Source organism: Ammodytes marinus (genome assembly GCF_949987685.1).
Source record: "Ammodytes marinus genome assembly, chromosome: 14".
In the NCBI taxonomy this organism is placed as follows: domain Eukaryota; kingdom Metazoa; phylum Chordata; class Actinopteri; order Uranoscopiformes; family Ammodytidae; genus Ammodytes; species Ammodytes marinus.
The window spans coordinates 14051533-14073609 of record NC_137218.1 but is presented as its reverse complement, the minus strand read 5'-3'; the positions used below and the strand labels follow the sequence as shown (position 1 = coordinate 14073609).

The window sequence follows — 22077 nt, the reverse complement described above, 5'->3', positions numbered from 1 at the left end:
GACCTTGTCATTAATGCTTTCTTTATCTTTTTTCATGCTTTATCTTGTAAGATAATTTTCAGAATCCATGGGATAGTGGAGCCAAAGAACACCCACAGTGCAGAGAATTATTGACATTCAGGAGCTGCAACAGTGTGCCCTGCTCTCTACATATAACCACTGACATGTTAAATTATAGGCAGAAGTTAATGAAGCAACGTTTAACAAATTGCTGTGTTAGGACTAAAATTCTTACAGAAAAAAGGAGAGAGAGAGAGAGCAGCGTCTGTATTCAAACAGCGTCACTGCCCTCTGTGAGAGTCCCCATCTAACACGGCTAAGTAGTTAAATGTGATGGAATATTGATCCAAGCTGTGCAGGTTTTAGTTTCCTACATATCCATCCACTGAAAGTACGCAGGGAGAGAACAGGCTAAATGTCTTTTAGTGAGGGAACCTTTCTGATGCTTTGATGACTCTTCCATCACTCAGTTATCTACAAAAACACTTTCCATTGCATGCTTGACCTTCAGTCTCCAGCAGGACAACAGCACCACTCAATGGACACATGAGCACATAACCAGGTAAATATTACGAGTGATATATGCAGAACATGTATTGGTATTAATAGATTGGACAACCCTTCCTACAGAAGACAATTTTTTTGTTTATTTTTTTTTATTTTTTATTCTCTTGTTTAGAAACAATGTTTGTGTTTTTTTGTCACTTTCTCAGAAATAACCAAGCAAAAATATCACCCTGGTCTCAGCTACTCAGCTAGGTTTTGGAGCCTCGCTCCACCACACAGCCGAGGGCTCACGTCAGAGTCATCCACTCACTCTTTGTCTGTCCTTTCGTCTCTCTCATACACACATATTTACACACTCACACACACACAAACACACACACACAAGCACCCACGCACCCACACACACACACACACACACACACACACACACACACACACACACACACACACACACACGTGCAACACTGTTCCCCAGTAAACAGCATCTACGCAGGAGTTTGGTGGCACTGTAGAGATATTGTATCATAGCAACACCATAGCAACGCTGCCTACAGCCAACAAAAAAAAAGAGCTTCCTTGGCGGAGCAAGCTTTACTCTGCTATTGCTTTAGTAGGACGGTGTGTGGAAATGTTCACATTTCAGCATATCAATATGATAGGAAGACCCTGAAAAGCTATAATGTCTGATCTGCTGGCACAGAGAGTCATATATATATAGAAACATATATACAATACAGGCTGTACGCATATCGAAAATGCAGATTCACGGGCACATCCATGCGCACACAAACACAAACACAAACACACACACACACACACACACACACACACACACACACACAATTTCAAACATGCTTCCCAGAAGCAGTGAAATGGTTACATGTCTTAGACATTGTATAACATGACAGCAGAAATAAAAAAAACAATAGCGGCACCTTATACATCAATATAATGACAATAATAACTAAAATAACATTTAGATAAGATTAACACTGAAAATAGTGAATACATCAACAGTGATATCCACCACAATGTATCCATTATATGGTTTAAGCACATTTATGGACCCGATATTTTTTTTTTACCCCTGCCTTTGATCAACAACCTTATGTAGGCTACTTGTTTCTTCCTGAACTAGTGCACTTCTGAAAAAATGTAAGGCAGACATGTAGGCTACCCATATTGGGCCTGGTCAATTCCAATTGACACAGAGAACTTAAATGTCTGCATCTTAAGCTTACATGTAAACGGCTCGATCATTATTAAGTATTTTTAAAATGTGGACATATATGAGGAGTATAAAGCTTAGTAAGAGGTGAAAATGTTGATGTAGATCAGTAGATAGTTCATAGATTGGTCAATTTAAATTAAATTGTGGCTGCAATAGGCGGCATTGGATATTGTCGGTGTTGTTTATGTGATGTCGATTTAGATTGGCTGCGATAAAAGCAGATCAGGGGTGAATGTTTTGTGCTATTCGATAAAATATCTGCAGTTTTAATCAAATTAATCATGTGTATTCTACTGGCAGGCCATGTGACATTTTAGATAGGAGTTCAGATAGATAAACAATCCAATTATAAATATGAGTAACTTTTGCGCAATTTTTTTATCGTATGTACTACAATATCAGTTATAGTTATGTTTAGGTTTTATTTGCTGATAAGACGTTAACCCTTTCATGATCTCAAGCTGCATTATTAGGCAGTCTTTTTTTCTTTTCTTGTTTTTTGCAATGAGGATTTGGAAGAAAATCCCAGAGCAATAATTACCGATAATACTCTGTCTACACAACGGCATTCCCTCTAATAATGCACATGGGTTACGAGGCAATTATACGAAACATCAACAGCTATTCAAAGAAGATCCAATTTGTTGTTTCATATTTTGGCATTGAACCAACGTTTGTTTTGTGTTGCAAAGAAAATGGCTTGAAATAAATAAGCAGTGATATGTTTTTTGAAGACACGTAATGAAGATTTTGTGGAATACACAACAAAGAACTCTCTTCCCTTCTCTGTCTTCCCTGTACTGAGCTACAGTCATTGACACACACATAGTCCACTGCCTGTATGAGTCTCCTCCTAGGCCGGGTCTCTGGTTCTCAGGCCTTTGCTGTTCTGCCATGTGACCCCAAGACAAAGCTTCATTTCTGGGGTTCTTCAGGCATCAGTGATCGTCTGAACCAGCAGCTTGGAAGGAGGAGCGGATCTTCTGGGCTTCATTAACACACAGGTGACCAAAGGCCTTGTTGTACCATTCTGGTGATCTTCCCCTGTAACAAGTAGTAGCAAATAATGCAGATTAATGACACAATTGCAATGCTTATCAAAGCCTAACCATATAAGAACACTCGTAATCCACCCCCACACACCTGAGGTCCACTCTGGAGATATGTGTGAGTCTAGTCCTCGCAATCCCACAGGGCTCCAGGTGGTACTGCGACTCCAGCACCACCCCTCTCACTGCTCCCATGCGCGAGCCGTCATCGTGTTCAATGGACACACACACCAGCACACAGGAGCCTTTACACAGGTCTGTGCGCCATGATCTGAAGGGGCAGGGAATAGAAAAAGACAAATAAAGAGAGAAAAGGCAAAGAGCTTTGTCAGGCATTTAATGTGGGAATGTGAAATAATGTTTTTATCATTAGGACTGCAACTAAGAATATTTTTTTTATAATCGACCAATCAGAAGATTATTTTGTTGGTCGATAAAAACAACGATGCAAAATGGTTTGAGCACAGGGGGATGTCAACAAAAATAAAATATATACATAAATATATATATATATATATATATATATATATACAGTATATAATATATACTATTTACTATCAAGATTATTTTAATAAAAGTGTTATTTTGGAAAGGATTTTGACCAGGTTGTTTTGCATTGTAACATTCAAAAGTACAGAAAGCACGCAAACATTTTAATTCATTAACCCTGACCTTAGTACCACGTAGTCAGTGCCGGGTTGAGGTGCCATGTTGTGGCAGGCGTACTGGTACACGTCTGTCTGCTTGTCCAGCGTCTCCAGCACCTTCTCCTTTTCCACTTCAGTCTGCCACAGGGGGCGCTCTCTCAGCAGCCGATGCAGTACCTCACTGGGAGTTGCCGACACCTCCAGGCAAACTCGCCACCGCCTTAGAGGGTTACCATCTCCCACCTTACACACAGGCACATTATGAGTTTTAGATTTTATGTAACACAGATTTATACCTTATCTGATTGTATGTAATTTGCAGAGAGATGTGTTTAATTAAAAATACTTTTCGTAATCCCTTTTATCAGCTCACTAAACCTCAGCGTTAATCAGTGAGTTTTACTTTCTGTGACAACTGAAAGTGAGCGTGTAATGAAATGTCATCCTGTGTAAAGACAAACAGATATTCCCTGTTTTCCCCTCTTCTCTCTTTCTGTCTCTCCTGCCTCTCTAGTCTAAACCCCATTATATTACACAAGCAGCATACCTTTTTAAATGCCAGCTCTGTGTGGTCAGTAGTTGAGCGAGACACCCAGCCTTTGCTCTTCTCTTTGGCCTCTTCCAGCAGACTCTGGATCAGCCTCTCTAGGTGCACGTGATAGGATCCTTCTCTTTCCCCTTCCCCTTCCCCTTCCTCTTCCTCCTCTTCCTCGTCCTCATCCACCTCCCCTTCCTCCTCATGGGCCTTGCACAGCTCGTCCAGCGGGGGCACCATCAGCTCCGCCTCCATGTAGGAGTTACGAGACTGGGTCACCATCTCCTCTGGGATCTGGGGGAACAGACAACACATTTATTAATACAACAAACTACAATTCTACTGGGTCTACAAATAACATATATGCACAGATGTGACAGAGATTAAAACATTAAATATAGCAGCTCTTGCAGAGTATTTTTATTTTGGTACAAAACCTTCTAATACCATTTTAAATGGCACAATACTACAAAAGAACCAACGCTGGTCACTTTTTAAATAATGACTTTATCCTCTGCAGGTTAAGAAGATTAAACCATTCTGCTCTCAGGAAAACATAAAAAAAAACTGCATTCACTTCACTTAAAATATGCATGGTGATCACTCCTGTTTTTCTTGAACAGATGTTTTTATTGACAGCAGCAGCATACACTGTACACCCTTGTACAAGACAGCCTTGGTGTTGTGATGATTAACACTTGACGAGATGAGCTCATTAAACACAATTATACCATGGCCTTTGATAATAACAACTCAGGAGGGGGAAGCATCACTCCACTTCACATAGTCAGTTATTATAAAGAACGTGGCCATGCATCATGTCTTAGTCTACTACGCAATAAACAGTGCAACCTCACTGTCAGTCTGTTTGATCATTTTTCCCCTCTAATGGAAACAACCCTCTAAATGTAGCTCTCAACCCATCGTGTGCAGATAAAGCACAAGCAATCAAATAGCGCAGTAAATCATCCTGACCTGAAAGAGACAATGGCACTCAATGATCATATGTGCCAGGCCCTGGGTGGCAGCCAGGTTCTCACTCAGGTCTTTCTGATCGGGCCGGCCCGTGGTGTACTTCTTCTGGATTGACCTTAAAGGGTCGAAATTAAATACAGAAAATGCAGCACATAAATAAGCATCTAAATAGAAGGATGAAAGAATGAAGGTTAAAATAAATCAGACCATCAAACATACTGTACATAAAGCCTTTATGCATACCTGAACATTACCTCAAAGAAGCATGGAAGAGACCCTTGATTTTGTCATGGTGGCCAATTTACATAGAGTGAAATAAGTGTATGCACCTTGGCGACAGTGTCTCGTTCTTCAGTATGCTGAGGTGGAAGAGTGACGGTCCCAGGCAAACGGCCAGGTTCATGGGAGTCATCTGGTTCTCCTCCACCAGGGAAGTCACATCACGCAGGAACCAGAGCAGTGTCTGCAGAACCTCCCTGTTCTCATCAGGCATCAGCAAGATGGCTGCTCGGACGGCCTGCAGCCTCTGCTCCTTTGGGACATCTGAAGACAAAAGGAAAGCAAGTTTATTTATATAGCACAATTCAGACACAAGGCAATTCAAAGTGCTTTACAGGGGCACACAATACATCAAGATTAGAAATAGAAGTTGCATTTAAAACAAAAACATAGAACAAATACAGGCAGACAAATTGCCAAAGCGAATAAAAAAAAAAAAAAAAAAAAAAATTACAGGTTAAAAAGGTAAACAGAAAAGTGGAAGAGGAAGAGAGAGAAAAACGATGGATCAAAGAAAATGTCACAGGCCTTTTATATAATCATACATTCAGTAATTAAACACTGTTTTGTTTCTGTACCTGCTGTTTACACTGCTATCAGTTGTGAACTTAATATGATACATTTACTGGTTAGTAGGGCTGGGTATTGGCAAGAAATTCACGATACAATACTCATCCAGATATATGGGTCACCATATTATGTAACGATAGATTGTGATACGGTGCATATTGCGATAGTTCACGGAAACTGTAAAAACAGAGCTAAAAAACAAGTCGCTGTGTATGATCTGGGTGGTCTCAATACATCACATCACGATTATATTGATAATTCAGCAGACAAATTGAGTCAAAGCAAATAGAATTCAAAACTTTTATTCAAATTCAAAACCTGACGAGGCGACTAGCCATACTGCGACATCTACATCAGTGGAGGTTGTTGTCTTATACCCGTTATTTTTTTAATAATATTGATTTGTGCTGCTAGAAATCGATATAAATATCACAAAATTAAATATCACAAAGTATTGCTGTATCAATTCTTTAGCACAGCCCTACTGGTTAGTCGTACAAATCTACATTTAGAATTACCGCCATATAGAACCTGCGGAAAGAAACTGGGATTATAATTGTACATACACTATCATTTGCAACTCTAAATAATAGAAAACTTGCCAACTTTACGGTAACAAACTTACACTGGTAGATATGGAGGAAGGTTTCCCCCAGCTTGCTCGTCAACAGAGGCTCTGGCAGGTCTCTGAAGAACTGTTTGACCATGTCGGCCACATCGTAGGCTGACTGGTCCTCGTAGCTCACAGAGTCAGGGGACAGCTCACACTGCTGCCTCAGAGCCTGGATACGAGACTTCACACCCGATTTGCGGAACAATCCCACCTGAGACAGATAACGCCAAAGGGGGGAGATACAAAAAAGAAAAAAGGTACTAATTTACTTTAATTCAGTTGCCTCATATAGTAAAATGTAAATAACATTTTAGCTCTATGTGTCAGATAGATTGTACAGACTCCGATTCAGACTCGTAAAAGCTATTTTACAACTGTCTCTCTAACCTGGTCCAGACAGTGTGTTCTGAGGTGGCCGAGGGCCTGCTGTAAACACAGAGGGAGCGGAAAGCCACAGCGCTGGACATGGATGATGAGGGGAACACCAAACACACTCTTCTCTTTGTAGTCGGGCACCTTCATGCGCTTCATAAACTTGGGCACGGACCTTGGAGCGATAGACAGAAAGCAATTAGAGAAGTGTGTGGGAGAAAGAGCGGCATACGCTTTCATTATCTTTCACATAGGATGCTGGTCAACAGAATGTCCCTCATGGGGGATAGTAAAAAACGAGCAGGACATATCGTTAAAAACTGGCCTTAAGTCAGTTTTTGACCAACACTGGCGCATTTGACGGCCTAATCATGCACAAACCAATTGTAGAAGCCGTTGTCAGGGTAGTGGATTAAGTAGACATTGTGAATTTATGTTGGCATGGGAGATTTCAAAATAATGAGGCAGTAAAAACAGAAGTTTAGTTGCTGTTTTATCCGCTTTCTGTCTAGACTGTCTGACATCACACCCTGTAAATTTCATAAAGTATGAATCAATTCATAAAATATGGGCTAATAGCAACATTGTAGAGAAAAGTGGAGAAACACATTGGAAGAAGACTTGAGAATCTATATTTATGTATGTATGTGGCAGCTTGTGTACCCACCATGTCCAGCCATGTTTATTAGACATGGAGTATTTCTCCATGATGGCAGTGAGGCGGAGCAAAGAGAACTTCTGCAGCAGACTGAGCTGGCCTGCTGATTGGTTATTAATCTGCATTGAAGACGCTGGCTCGTTGAGATGATCTGAGGTCCTGAAACTGGGCCATCGTAGACTAGGGTAGGGTAGAAAGTATCGATAAAGTATTAGAGACACAAAGTAACTCAGTCAATGTAAAGGACTTAAACTTGGGTCTTTCTATCATTGTTTCTGCCATCCTTCTTATCTCCAATGATAATGTTGTATTCAAACATAATAATTGCTGAGATCTGGGTATAATCTGGTATAAAATAACCATCGGCTTGTTTACAACCTGTCTGACTTGTTTCTTGCCTTGTTGCCATGTCAGAGTGTAAGGAGATCTCAGCGATTACTTTGGGGATTACGATGTTACGAAACCAATTACATCGAGAGCCAAAACTACATAAAACTACAAAAATGAGACCCCACTTGTAACAAACCAAAGTAATCTTTTCAATCACTCCACAGCTAACTCACCGTGGTCTTGTCAGCGAGGCACCGACTCCAGAGTCCCGCCTCTCTCGACTGGTCCCTGTGGAATCTGTGTCGTTCAGGGAAACCCCGTCTCTCTCTCCTTCACTGGGGGTGGTCCGGCCCTCCCCTTCCTCCTCCCCCTCGTCCTCAGGCAGCACACTGCGGCTCCAGTGGTCCACTATCTGCTGCAGGCCGCTGACATGCTGGATGATGTCGTCCAGGTGAGGGAACAGGTTGTCCTCTTTCTCTAAGTCCAGCAGGTCTCCAGTGCTGGCGTAGAGGTGGGAGCCCGGCACGTTGTCATAAACACTCACCCTGCTGCCCCGAGGAGCTCCGGGACAGGGGGGCTTCTTGGACAGAGCTCTGCCCGACCAAAGCTCACCCAGGCTGTTGTTGGTTGGAGAATTTCGGGCCCCTGAGCGGGAGCCATTATTGTTCCTGTCATCGGGGGAAGGCGCCAGGCTCTCTATGGACAGAGCTTTGGGAAAGGTGCCTGGTTTGTGGTCTTTGGGGATGTGAACCAGGAGGTTTTCGTACGAGCGGAACTGGTTCCTGCCAAACTGGCTCTGTCCTTCGGTCCTCTTGCCCCAAGAAGGCAGCTCCATATCTTCTAGATACATGCTGCTTCTCTTGTTAGTAGTGCGGGGCATCGTACACGCGCGCACCTTCAAAACAGCAACGGGTGCAGCGGTCTCACTGCCGAGGCTCACGCTCACCATGGATTGGTCTTTACCATCACTGGTGAGGAAGACAGGGGAAATGTCACTGTCGGTTTGGTCCTCGTTCTTAGAGCCATGTTCCAATTGGCTGATGGGAGTACACTGGAGCACCTGCAGTGCGCGAGGCTCTTCCCCATGTAACACGGGCCCGCTGATCACTAGAGGCGGCCTGCGGTTGGAACTCTTGCGCCTGGTAGACGGCCCCCAGGTGCGCATCAGTTCCATGCGACGCAGAAACTCTTTGGCTTTACTGCGCCCCGCCGAGCCGTGGCGGCCGCTCTTGATGGGCAAGGAGTTGTAGTGTGGAAGGTTACTGGGCGGTTGGTAGGAGGCGGAGAGAGAAGCCATGGATATAGAGTCAGGCATGGCGGAGGCTGAGTCCTCACTGTGCAGCGAGGAGATCTCTGTGATCTCCTGCTCGCTCAGGTCCGTCAGCACGCTCTCACTGCTCACCGTGCTGCGCAGACCGTCCCCCCTGTGACCCGTAGGGCTGATGTCATCGGCACCGTCCAATAGGAAGTCCTGTAGCCGAGACCAACGCCGGCTGCTCCACTCGAACGTCCACCTTTTACTGATAGCCAACGGGTCATCTTCATCAGAGTCCTCACCCTATCAGGAATGATAGAGAAGGTATCAGGTACAGGAGTCCTTACAATTAAGAGTTACTATCTTTAGGTTGTGGGTCATACGTAAGAGTTTTTGGTTTAGCCTGTTTTTTAGGATTTACTTCAAATAAATAAAGAGTTGTAAACGCAGTGTCACATGAAATGTATTTCATGTTTAGTTTTGCTTTTGAATTTGTTGGTCATTTATCCACAGCACAAAGTTTTGATCTGTTCTGATTAGTGTTCACATTGACCCTAACCAGAGTTCACGTGGAGGCAGAGCAGGACCCAGAGGGTTTCATTTCAGATGTTTAATCCAGTTCCAAACCAATATCTATATCATTTAATGGTATAAATTGTATATGGGCACAACTTGCGAAAGATCCACCTTGGATCAGAACATTGTCCATTTAACTCAACTTCTGGTTCAGAGTCAGTTTCTTAATGAATCCAGTTTGAGTGACTCTAGTTACAGTCAGAGTTTAAGTCTACATAGCAAGAATGGCGACTTTCATTGTATCACATTTTAAGACAAAAGTCATCAGCTAAAACAAGAGATCGCTAAGACTATGTTTTACATTTGGAAAACAAAATGTTCTTACTTTCTTCTTGGGGTGGCTGACATCCAGTTTCATAGAGGCACACTTGTTGAGAGTATTGAGACGTCTGCAACACACAGATAAACACATAGACAAATCAGACTAATGTGCTAGTGCTGGTAAATGTTCTGCCTTTCTGACTGTGTGCACTGTGAAACTCTGGAGAGCTGGGGGCAACCTCCTTACCAAAAAGTCTCTGTGCAGGCTGTACTACCCCCTCTACACTTCTGGGATGTGTGAAGAAGGCAGCCACTGTTTGGAGGGTGGGGTTCTGTGTGTTGGTGGCTTTGATAAGATGGGATCATTAAAATCATGTTTCGGTGGCTTGCATTTGAAAGATGTTAAGCCTCTAATAGGACACAGTGAAAAACCCTTCTTTGTTTAGTGTTTATTATTCCTCTGTCCTCTCATACACACAGGCAGACACGGGATTGATTGTTTCCACATATAAAACCAGAAAAACACCAATAAAGAAGAAGCAAGCTGTCATATCATAACTGCCATTCTAGCTGAAAGTAAAAATTTAAGTTGGAAAATATACAGGGGGAGCTCTTAGAGTCTCCACACCCTGTATTTCTGCTACAGGCTGGTATCAACAATTCCTTCTAGTTGAAGGTGCATGTATTCTGTGCCTCATACACGTTGCATTCTAGCTATTATGAGTATATAATCTGAAATGTCAACAATTCTAAGAAGAAAAAGTATTTTAAGAGCGACAAACATTACAATCAAGAGAGAGCATATGATGTGTGTGTTTCACATGTCCAGGGATGTCATGTGTGTGTATGTGTGTGTGTGCGTGTGTGTGTGTGTGTGTGTGTGTGTGTGTGTGTGTGTGTGTGTGTGTGTGTGTGTGTGTGTGTGTGTGTGTAGTGTCTCACAATATAGCTGTCAGGACTCACTAATGCTATAATTACCACACCCTCCTCTACCATAGACATTGGAGAGGTGTGGCTGAGAAACAGAGTGGAGAATTCAAAAGATAAGAGGAAAGAATGCCGGTGCAGGCAAGGGGGGAAACATCAATGAGAAGAGAATAAGAGAAGATGTGAAAGAGTCAGATCATAGAGGTGAGGCAAAAGGGACTTAAAACACACACACTACTCAGAGCCATCTGGTGGAACACACTGTTATCCCCTCACTCATTCTGGGAACCCCCCACCCCTACCACCCTGTTCTGCCCCCCTGAGGGTCTGTGCTCTTTGAATGGGAGATCAGAGCGTGGCAGAGGGGAGGGGGGGTGACCAGATCAAAGCCTGGGTTGTCTGAGCACGAGACAGGGATGGGGACTTCATTTAGGCTAAGGGGTCAGACATCCACATGATGAGCGGTTAGCACCAGGCCACAGGGACAAGTCAGACTACAGAACCAGGGGGCATGGGGAGGTGGGGGTGGGGGGGTTAGAGAAGGAATCATTGGCTGCGTACCAAATTGCATACTCTTTCTTTTTTCCATTCTACATACTACAGCTGATCATAAAAATAATCTAGTTCGCATGCAGTAGGCATATGATTGGGACATACTTTTACTTTATTTATTTCATTATAATAACATTGCACCTTGATCTTGCCATCTTGCTTATATATCCTTGGCATCCCCGGTTGTTTTCATACGGAAGCTCAGTCGATGTAACGTCACTTCAGGTACGCAATGGATTGTGGGTCAGAATTGCCCAAAAAGCACCCTAAAAATCCTGACTGTATGAAGTAGGGATCCGGGTATTTTTCATAGGTATTTTTAAGCATGCTGCATCTGACCACAAGAATTTGGAAATCCTAAATCTTTTTCAACCATACTCAAGAGCAGGGAATTATGGGTATGGGAATGCAGGGTGTGATTCTGGTGTTGAATGTACACACTAGAGATAATGGTCTGTACGTGTACGGGTGCATGTGCAATTGGTACAGTATTGCATGTACTGTATATGTGTGTGTTTGTGCAGCTGCATGTGCTCACCGACATAGAGGCTCCACCAGATCCCGGTCCAAAAAGTCATGGTCCCTTTTCACTGAGGAAATATCAATCGGGAACTGGGAATCTGTAAGAGAGAGTGGAAGAGAGAGAGGAAAAAAGAGAGAACAAGGCATTGAGTTTAGTTTGTTAATGACTGACAGAAGACAGCAGATTCTCTATGCCCGGTTGAAGCCACGGTGTCCCAGAAGTCGGCAGCCATGACCCAACATTACCAGAGCTCTAAGCAGTCCTTCTCAGAAAAGCGCAGTGTGTGTGTGTGTGTGTGTGTATGTGTGTGTGTGTGTGTGTGTGTGTGTGTGTGTGTGTGTGTGCGTGTGTGGACTGCTGCATTTTAAGAGCTACTTCTTAGATTACTGGGGCCATTTCCTGTTTGTGCCTCAACTGTAACAGACCCGATGATCATCACATGAATGAACGCCTGTAGGTTTTTCAGATAGGTGGAAACAAAAGGAAAGAAGGAAGGAAGAAATAAAGAGATAGGAAGTAGTATCAAATGCAGGCTGTGACAAGGTGGTGACTGGACGAAGTGTTGTGGGTGAGCTGATGACAGGGAAAGGGAGAGAGAGAGAGAGAGAGAGAGAGAGAGAGAGAGAGAGAGAGAGAGAGAGAGTCCCAGCAGTGATAGCAAGGCCTTTCCCATGACCCCTCCCCTCTGCACAGGAACTGAAGCCTGGAAATAGAACGCATCGGCCCAGAAGACGGGGATGCATAGATGGAGGGATGTAAGAAAAAGAGAAAGAGAGAGAGATTATGGAAAAAATTAGACAGAGGGGAGAGAGAAGAAAAAACAGAAGCAGGAATAAACAAAAGGAGAAGATTTGAAGGGGGCAAGGCTGTGTGAAACAAGGCAGCTGTGTGTGTGTGTGTGTGTGTATGTGTGTGTGTGTGTGTGTGTGTGTGTGTGTGTGTGTGTGTGTGTGTGTGTGTGTGTGTGTGTGTGTGTGTGTGTGTGTGTGTGTGTGTGTGTGTGTGTGTGTGTGTGTGTGTGTGTGTGTGCGTGCGTGTGTTTTACCTTCATAGAGTTGGGCATACTGTGGAAATCCCGCTGCTCTAAGCCAATCACAAGCCTCCTTAGCCTCAATCTCTGTAGAGCAAAAAACAAAAGCAGTTGAGGTACATTGAGCAAACACGATGATTTATATTTCGGCATTTATGGTTCTTCCCTGTAAAATGAAAGGAACGTATGGCGAAGAATTCCAACGGACTGATTACATTTATATCTTAAATTTGATGTGCAGTGTTGAGTATTGGAACTCTAAATATATGGCTACGCTTAAAGATCTCAAAGATAAATGAAGACAGAAATAAAGAGCATAGCATTGCACGTGTCTGCTTTCTGTAGCCATAGCATTGTGTAGCACACAGTGGAGGAACATCTCCAAGAATGAAATATTCCTCTGGGAATTCATTGGAATGGTGAGGGTGGAAAAGCTGGAAGCGAGCCAGTGAGTGACCCTCCTTATCTTGAGAGGACAAAGGAACAAGTTTACAGAGCTTAACATCATATATCCTGTACTTTCATATCCACTAAGATAAACCAGCAGTCAGATTTCGTCGCTAATGGATGAATTTAACAGGCCTTACACATGGCACCGCACCCCATTAAGTGCTGCCGCAGCCGGCGCCGCGAGACGTTTTACAAGCATTTGTTTTACTGCTTTTTTCCGCTATAGTATATGTTTCGCTCACACTTCTAAACTGGCAGCTCTGAAATGTGCATGTGCATGTCTGTTTGTGTGTGTGTGTGTGTGTGTGTGTGTGTGTGTGTGTGTGTGTGTGTGTGTGTGTGTGTGTGTGTGTGTGTGTGTGTGTGTGAGAGAGTATACGTTTTTTGTGAGTGTACGTTTTTCTTTGTGAGCAGACACTGCAGAGTTTGTGCAGACAAATACTTTTAAAGTTCATGGTGCCGGCAATCACATGAGGAAATTGTTTACAAATAAAAAAAATCTGCATTGTAAAAGATGGAATACATTTGGAGACGTACATGAGCTGAAACATGTGCACGTCATCCAAACACACACACACACACACACACACACACACATACAGAAAAAGTATGAGATTGACTGGGAAGTTTAAGGGACATCCTCTGAAAACTTTCCGCAAATAGTTGTTAAATAACACAGTAATGCCACTATCATCAAAAAAATTTAACTTTATTCCTGCATCATTTTACAGCATCTGCCCTTATGTCATACTCTTTCCCAAGCCATCTCATTCACTCTCATTCATTTTGGGATGCTGGCAAGTGTAACTGTACCGCAGCAGAAACACAGGGGACCAAGTTCAGCAGGACAATATAGCCTCCGTCTTCACCATCAGAGATGAGAAGAACAGTCCTGTCACTGCAATCCAGCAATTACATCTCTCCTTCTCTCCACCAACATTCTCCGCATAACTCCAACTCTCTAAATCACATACGAAGCATGGCGAGGAGGGCAGATCATGAAAAATAAATATGGTAGCGCCGAAAATAGACCAGAGAGAGAGGAAGAGGGAGAGAGAGAGAGAGAGAGAAAGAGAGAGAGGGAGAAATCTGAGGAAATGCAGGGAGCTGAAAACTTACTTGAAGCCTTCATAGTGCCAGTGATGACATGTTGCTATTTTCTCAGTCTGAAGCTTCCTCTCCATCCCATGGCACATTGCCCCTTCGCTGCCATCCAGCTTTCCATCAAGTGGCACAACGATTGTGTGCTGCCTTTTCCCAGCCCTCTTGTTTACAACTCTGCCTCCTTCTCTACAGCCTGCCCTATGCAGCCTTCCTCTCCCCTCTCATTTTCTACTCAACCTCCTCTCTCTTGCACACTTTCTGCCTCGTTAGAATCAACAAACGAGATCTCTCTATATTTACAGCTCCCTCACTCTTATTTTAGATTCCTACCTTTTCCTTGGTCATTCTTCTTTCTGCTTCTCTTCTCTCTTTGTTGAAATAGTTCTAACCCTTCTTTTCCCTCTGTGGACTCTTCCTCTATCTTTCTTGTTCTCTATTTTGTCTCACCCCCTCATGACCTTTCTTACATATTAGTTCAGCCCAAACTGTTACTGCTACCTTTAACACCAAACTAAAGGCTTTAATGTTCACCCCTGCTTTTAACTGAATTTAGCAATTGCATTGATAAAGCTTAAAATGGAGACCGTAGTTGTTGGCTCCACAATCTAACACAATTCACTCTTCTGTTTATTTTATGCTCATTTTATTCTTCATGAACATCCATGATTTTCACTTATTCTCAGCCTCTTTAACTTATTTATTATTTTCTGTTTCCTTTAAATATTTTATGTAAAGCACTTTGAATTGCCTCCGAGTATGAAATGTGCTATATATAAATAAACTTGCCTTGCCTTGCCTTAACAAACATCCTCCCTTGCACGTGTTCCTTCATCCATCCATCTTTGCTTCCTTCATTCAAAACCTCCTCATCCTTTCTTTCCCCCCTTTGCTCATACAAGAGGCCGTTCGAAAGCCCCCAACTCCACATCTTCTTTGGGAGCCTAGCAGAGCTACAGTGGTCCCCCCATCACGTCCATGGAGGAAATGGCTAATTCCAACTGGCGTTTGCATCCGCCCCAAACCCCCCCCCCCCCCCCCCCCCCCCCACACACACACACACACCCCTCAAGGACACACACTGATGACTTGTGGATGCTAACTTCACTTGTCAGCTTAAACCTATACGGACAGGATTGGCAAGGAGACTACGACCTCGCCCTCTTTCTTTAGGTTAACTGTGGAATACTGCGGCCCAGAGCAACGTGTGGGAGAACACACACACACACACACACACACACACACACACACACACACACACACACACACAAGCGAAGACATTTAGCGCAGTCCAGATGTTGCCCCCAGTGAGTCAGAGAATGCAAAAAAGGATGAGACAGGCAGGGCAGACAGCTGTGGGAGGGGGGGGGGGGGGGGGAGAGATGGACAGACCCTGTGGGAAAACCGCAGGGAGGGAGGAAGACATACCACAGCAGCCGCTTATTTACTGAATGTGAGATTTGAAAGATTATTCACTCTTTTTGGAGATTGAAGGATAAATAAAGAAAACGGATAACGCGGATAAAGAACAGGAGAGGGAGAGATGTTAAAGTGGTCTGGTGATATTCTAAAACATTTTCTTTGAGTCAGCAAATTCGATGCAAAGATCAAAACCAATGACATACACATCGATCCTATTGCCTATTGATCCAAAAATGTATCATTCCTCTGTGACACAGACCGCCATTATTGTCCGTTAAAAACACATCAGCGAGCCTCACCGCTGCACAGGTTGATATTCAACTTCCACCTTAACAGTGAACATGTGCACAGTAGTTTATTTGGATTCTATCGCACATACAACGTTGGTGTCATAATACTTTTTAGTGCACAATTTGCTCATGTGGTGAGTAATGTTTCTTAAAAACTACAATGCCCAGCTTAATTAGGAAATTACTGAAGATCAGTGACAATCATGATATTTTTACATCAACTTGTAACTTGTAAAAGTTGCGCATTTCTGTTTTTGCAGAATTACTAGGAAAAATACACCTCCTCCAATGACGTTAGAGGAGATTGAGTCCTTCCTTAGGGATTAAAATACAATAGAGTAAATGCTGCTCTAAATCTGCACTCATTATTTGTTTATAACTGTTCTGAAGTATACTGCCTAAACAACAAAGAATACTTCCAAACACATCTTATAACTTATAGATTGAATGCTAAGAACCCTTCAATATTTCTAGCGTTGTATTTAAACAGGTATAAGGCCATTGTAGTCCCCACAAGAAGCACACAAACAACTGGTGTGCTTCCTCACATTGTTTGTGCATAAAGCAAGGTGCCAAGTGTCAAACAGCTCCTGTCAGTGAGAGAACAAAGCCCCACTATTCATCCGGTCAGAATTTAATCAAGGGATTAATTAGTGCACAAACATGTTATTAGTGGGCCACAAAAAAACACTCAAATGCACACAGTCGGACGGTGCTAATCCAAGCTGCCTACTGTGCTTTTACCTCGCTCTGTCCCATGTCGCTGCATCCCTGCTGTGGAGAATATATGACAACAGGCAGCAATCCCCATACAACAACAGCAGGGAGGGCAGATGGTATGTGTGTGTATGACTGTGTGCGGGGTGTGTGAATATGGCTGTCTATGTGAAGGGACAAAGGATCTGTAAGGTAAATCCTTACATAACAAGGATGCCGGCTGTTTCATAATACACATAATACAAGCACCCCAATGTCCTCACAGAAAGTGTGCCTTTTCGTCTGTCTTTCCTCTATACCTTTAATTTCCTCGCTATTGTACCATGCCAGCGGCCTTGACTTACTGACAGCCTTTTCTTTTAGCGTTCTGCCTGCCTTTTTACTGGGTCTCTCAAGGACCCTGAAGTGCCATGCGTGACATCATTTCCTGCTCTGAATTTCCCAGGCGTCCGGAGCGGCATGTGAGCTAAGAACAGCAACAGGAAGTTCCTGGACTTAGCATGTCAGTGGGACTTTTGTTACAGTTATATATTGAAACTGTGTTTATTTCAATGGGCTAAGGGGGGCCAAAATCAATGTGATAACTAGAAGAGATTAAAAGCACTGATAGGAACAGCCAAGAGATAATTTATTGTTTGTCAAAACTGCATAGGCATGAACTAATCTGTCATAGTCCTCCTACAAACTTACACTCATATACACACGCACACACACGCACGCACGCACACACACACACACACAAATACAAGCGATGTCTGGAAAGCAGCCATATTCCCACATAAGTTAAAGCACTTAGTCCTTCATGTTTAAAAAGGTCACAAAGAAAAAAAAAGGAGCATGGAAGGCAGACGAGGAGTGACAGGGGAGAGAGAGGGAGGAAGGGAGGGAGGCAGGGAGGGAGGGAGGGAGGGACGTTGAAGAGGAATACGTCTGTCCCATCCCATACTATTTCTCTGCGATGATGTGGAGCCCTTAGGAATGCACTGTAAAACGGAATCAACACTGGAGTGAAACTGGTGCAGGGTCCAGGTGCAGTGTCTCCTGTGCATCACTGACTGACTGACGACTGCAGGGGTTAGACTGCCCCCGGAGGCGAAATGTGTTACGACAGGACAGCTGTGATTTAGCAGTTGATTATTAACTGAGGCACTGAGGATTAGATCATTAAAGTGGTGAAGTGGTATTTTTGGTAATGCCATTTATAATCCAGCAGAGGGTGTAGAAGCGATGTGTTTTGCCAGTGCATTTAAATGTCTATCAAAATGATTAAATGGCCTCAGGCTACGTTTACATGAAGGAGAAGTACATGCCGAATCTTATCCATTTAATAGCCTTAATTCTAAACCGTCTGCTTAGGAACCGTTTAAAAAGCTCAGTTTGGATTGGCAGTGGGTTCAGCCCTTGTGGTTTGACAGGAATAGTAGTCATGGTGAGCATAACGGAGAATGATAGATATATTACTAAATCATTGAGAGTTACTGAACTAATTGAGGGCTTAAAGAAAATATAGACAGGCGTGATAAACATAATTCTACAATTGAGGAAACATAGGGTCACTGAACGCTAATGATGAGCATGGAAACAATTACAGTTGTGTTATGGCCTTTTCAGTCAAACCAATTTAAAACTAATGAAATATTTTGGACAGAGATGGGGCTTTCACATTGTCATGCGCCCTAAGGAGTTAGGGGTTCGGTGCCTTGCTCAAGGGCAACTTGGCATTAGCCGGTTCTCAAAGCAAGTCCCCACGGACCGAGTAACTGCCACCCCCCATATTCCGTTAATGTTTTGTTGAGTGTTCACAAAGCTGGCTTACAACGATACACAATTCCAATTAAATGTTTTCCGGCTGTGAGCAGCCCCTCCATTTCCTTTGTGTATCTCATTTCAGGAAATAAGTGTCCATCCTTTTTTTGTGTGTAATCAAAACATTAAGCATTCCATCTTGATTCTATTCCTTTTCTTCCCCAGTGTGAACAGACAGCAAACTGAAAGCCTGATACTTGGAATTAGTATTAAGTACAGATTTAGGAAACAGCTTCAATGAAGCTTTACACTTCCTCAGAGACACTTGTGAATGAGTCTCATTTTTTTATTTTTTGTAAATGAACTGTAAAAGCAAAAAAGACAATCATTTTTTATATAATTTTTTATAAAGTTTCGGCAGGCAGACCCGAACGGTACTCAATCAAAGTTTACTTTGCTTCACCATCATCATTTTACCATTATTAATCCAACACAGTCACTTATAAATACATTATCGCATCGCAGTGCATCAAACGGTCTCTCTCTCTCTCTTTCACTCACTTCCTAAACAAATGCATGTCTACCAACTCCTGAGGGAAATATGCTGCTTTTTAACGACTAAATGCTAACCTGCAATCCTCGTCCGATTTCCGTCTGGTGCCTAGTAGTAAGTGAACACCACGTGATTGTGTTAAACATATTAATTTCACACATAATTATCATAAAAATATGGATTATAGCGCTGTTAAAATGGTTCCACATCTGTATATAGTCCTGTATCTGTATATATAAATCTATATGGCAGGAGTGGGCACGTATCATGGCTTTAGGGAAGTTTCAGATGTAATTTTGGCTAGGTCACTGAGTTCTTTTTATTTAAGTTTCTCTGACAGTCTACCAGCTGCTGAGAAGAGAAATGTGTGTGTGTGTGTGTGTGTGTGTGTGTGTGTGTGTGTGTGTGTGTGTGTGTGTGTGTGTGTGTGTGTGTGTGTGTGTGTGTGTGTGTGTGTGTGTGTGTGTGTGTGTGCAGTAAAGAAAGAGAAATGGTAGTGAATGAAAGTGAAATAAGTTCCATCATCGCCACAAAACCAGCACAGGCATGAACTTGCTTCTCAATCTACATTCCTCGCTTGCTTACAGCTGTCATCTCTCTCTCTCTCTCTCTCTCTCTCTCTCTCTCTCTCTCTCTCTCTCTCTCTCTCTCTCTCTCTCTCTCCTCCTTCACATTTTTTTTTAGATGCTTCATATGAGATTTGGCTTGCAGAGACAACATAAATCAGCAGAGAATAAAATGTCTGACCCTTCCATAAGACTAGAGTCATGCGCCGTGTCTTGTCAATCAGAACAATGGCCAACACAAACACACATACTTTATACCTACATCGAAACACACCCGGAAAACCCACCCAGAAATACAGGGTGAGTAGTAACTCTTCTTCTACAATGAGCTCAACACACGTAGCCAACGGAGCAGCCCAAAAACCTCCAAATGAACTATGGGATGTTGTGTTTACGCGCCGGGGGAAACGGGAGTCACGTGACAGGAAGTGGAGGAAGTTACCAGGGAATACAAAGCTGAGGAGTTGGGTGGGTGGGTGGGTATGGAGGGAGGGGGGAGCAGGGCGTAGACAAAAACAACAACACCACCACAGTCCTTTAAGGTTTGGTATGACTTCTTTAAGATTCATGAGAGACATCTTCGGAGGAAACCAGAAGGAATTGTTGGCCACCTGTAGTGTGTAAGCTCTTGCCGATAAAGCATAGTCATAAAGCATTGACACAGGAAAATAGAAGCGGTTACTACTTTTACTTCAGAAAAGGGTCCTTTCTTTGTTACATACCTTATCAAAGCTTATATTAATTTTATCTGCACCCAACTCTCTCTTCCACCTCTGAATGTATGACAGTTTTTCCAGAAGGCGAAGCAGGAATTTCACACAAGGGAGAGTTCAACAATCCAATTGCTAAACCTTATGATGGCAGTGTCAAATCTTAATTAAATTACAGATGGTAAACATGTACATCATTCCTTCCCTTTTGTAAAAATCAGTCACATGGACAGACATGAATGTAACTTTGCCATGACTCTATCTCTGTGTTTCTACCTTGTTCCAACCTTCTCAACAGCTGCTTGCGGGCGATGATGCGTGAGAGGCGTAGGGCCGAGCGCCTTCGAGGACTGGCGCCCAGCCTCAGGTAGTAGTCCTTCCCGTAAGGTGTCATGGCCTCCAGGCAGGTGCTTTCAGTGCCGCTGTCCCCGTCACTGTCACAGTCATTGCTCTCTTCATTGGAACTCTGCTCCAATAGGCCATCGATTACCACACTCCTACGGTGTGTAGGATCAGCAGCACTGTCCTCAGCACAGGCGATGTCAGCAGCACTCTCCGTCTTGCATGTCCTGATAACACCTTCCAACCCGTTTGCACTAGTGTTCACACCTTCCACTTTCTCTCCAGTCCAGGAAACAGTCACTCGGTGTGATGAGGTAGCAACACTGTCCACGTTCTCTGCCATAACACTCACTCTTCTGTCCACAGCCTCCATAACATAACAATCCGATCTTCACTAACCTTCTAAGTCTTCCTCCCTTCCTGATGGAGTTTTTGTGCGAGCACTCCTTTCTAAATTCCTGTCTACTCTAACATGCCCTCACTGGAAGCCGAATCAGCTCCCCGCCCGCCCGCCAGCCAGCCTCCTCCCTTCAACTCACCGCAGTGGAACAAACACACATGCTTCATCATAGCACCACCTGACTCAGAAGACAGACCTTGTTGTTGTCCCCACACACCCCCCGCCCTGCACACACACGCTGACTTTCTTAGCTGAGATAGGAGGAAGACTAGCAAACTCCTGCTTCCACAAAATGATTTCCCGTTCAGTCACATGACCGAGGGCCAATAGCATGAGAGCTCGAGGAGCGCTGCCCATTTCCTGACGCTGTGCCAAAGACACAACTTGGTACACGCCTCGGGCAAATGTGCAGATATGTGCCTGTGTGTGTAGTTGTGTGTTTGTGTTTGTGTTTGTGTGTGAGAGAGAAAGGCAAATCTTGGATGGGAGATGTGATGAGAGTGGGACAGGCCTGGCAAAAGGAAGAAACGCTTTCCAAATGACCATATGCTAATGGAAAAGAGTAACACAATAGAGAGTGTTTGGGTGTGTGAGACTGCACTGAGGAATGTGCGTAGCCGTAAACCCATTGTTACTAAATTTGAGTGTGGGACAGTAATTAATGCCATTGATAAATGTTCTCAGCATGACATTTACCACAACTGATCCCCAGTGGTGCAGGAAGTGCTCAGACCCATACGTCAAATCCACTTAGAAAAAGTACCAATACCACTATGTTGAAAAACTCCATTACAAGCGGCAACTCTGCATCCATATTATTGAAATTAAAGTCCAAAACAAAACTTATGAAGTATTAAAACTGAAAGTACTCGCTGCAGAAAAATCACCCC

General features: G+C 43.4%; 1 protein-coding gene across 2 annotated transcripts; it reads right to left on the bottom strand.

Annotated features, from left to right (window-relative positions):
• Nucleotides 1-698: 698 nt before the first annotated feature.
• On the bottom strand, nucleotides 699-21272 carry LOC307260958 (stAR-related lipid transfer protein 13-like). Of its 2 annotated transcripts, none has more exons than XM_080041365.1 (14): nucleotides 20722-21272; nucleotides 12906-12977; nucleotides 11876-11957; nucleotides 9923-9986; nucleotides 8000-9324; nucleotides 7446-7616; nucleotides 6794-6953; nucleotides 6419-6617; nucleotides 5274-5487; nucleotides 4945-5059; nucleotides 3982-4263; nucleotides 3460-3677; nucleotides 2882-3058; nucleotides 699-2782 (listed from the first exon to the last, which is right to left on the bottom strand). In XM_080041365.1, the coding sequence occupies exons 1-14, from the start codon at nucleotides 21158-21160 to the stop codon at nucleotides 2677-2679; spliced, it is 3624 nt and encodes a 1207-aa protein (XP_079897491.1). In that variant the 5' UTR covers nucleotides 21161-21272; the 3' UTR covers nucleotides 699-2676. The 2 variants fall into 2 exon arrangements, with proteins under 2 accessions (XP_079897491.1, XP_079897492.1); XM_080041366.1 differs by lacking the exon at nucleotides 20722-21272 and adding an exon at nucleotides 14460-14570.
• Nucleotides 21273-22077: the final 805 nt, after the last annotated feature.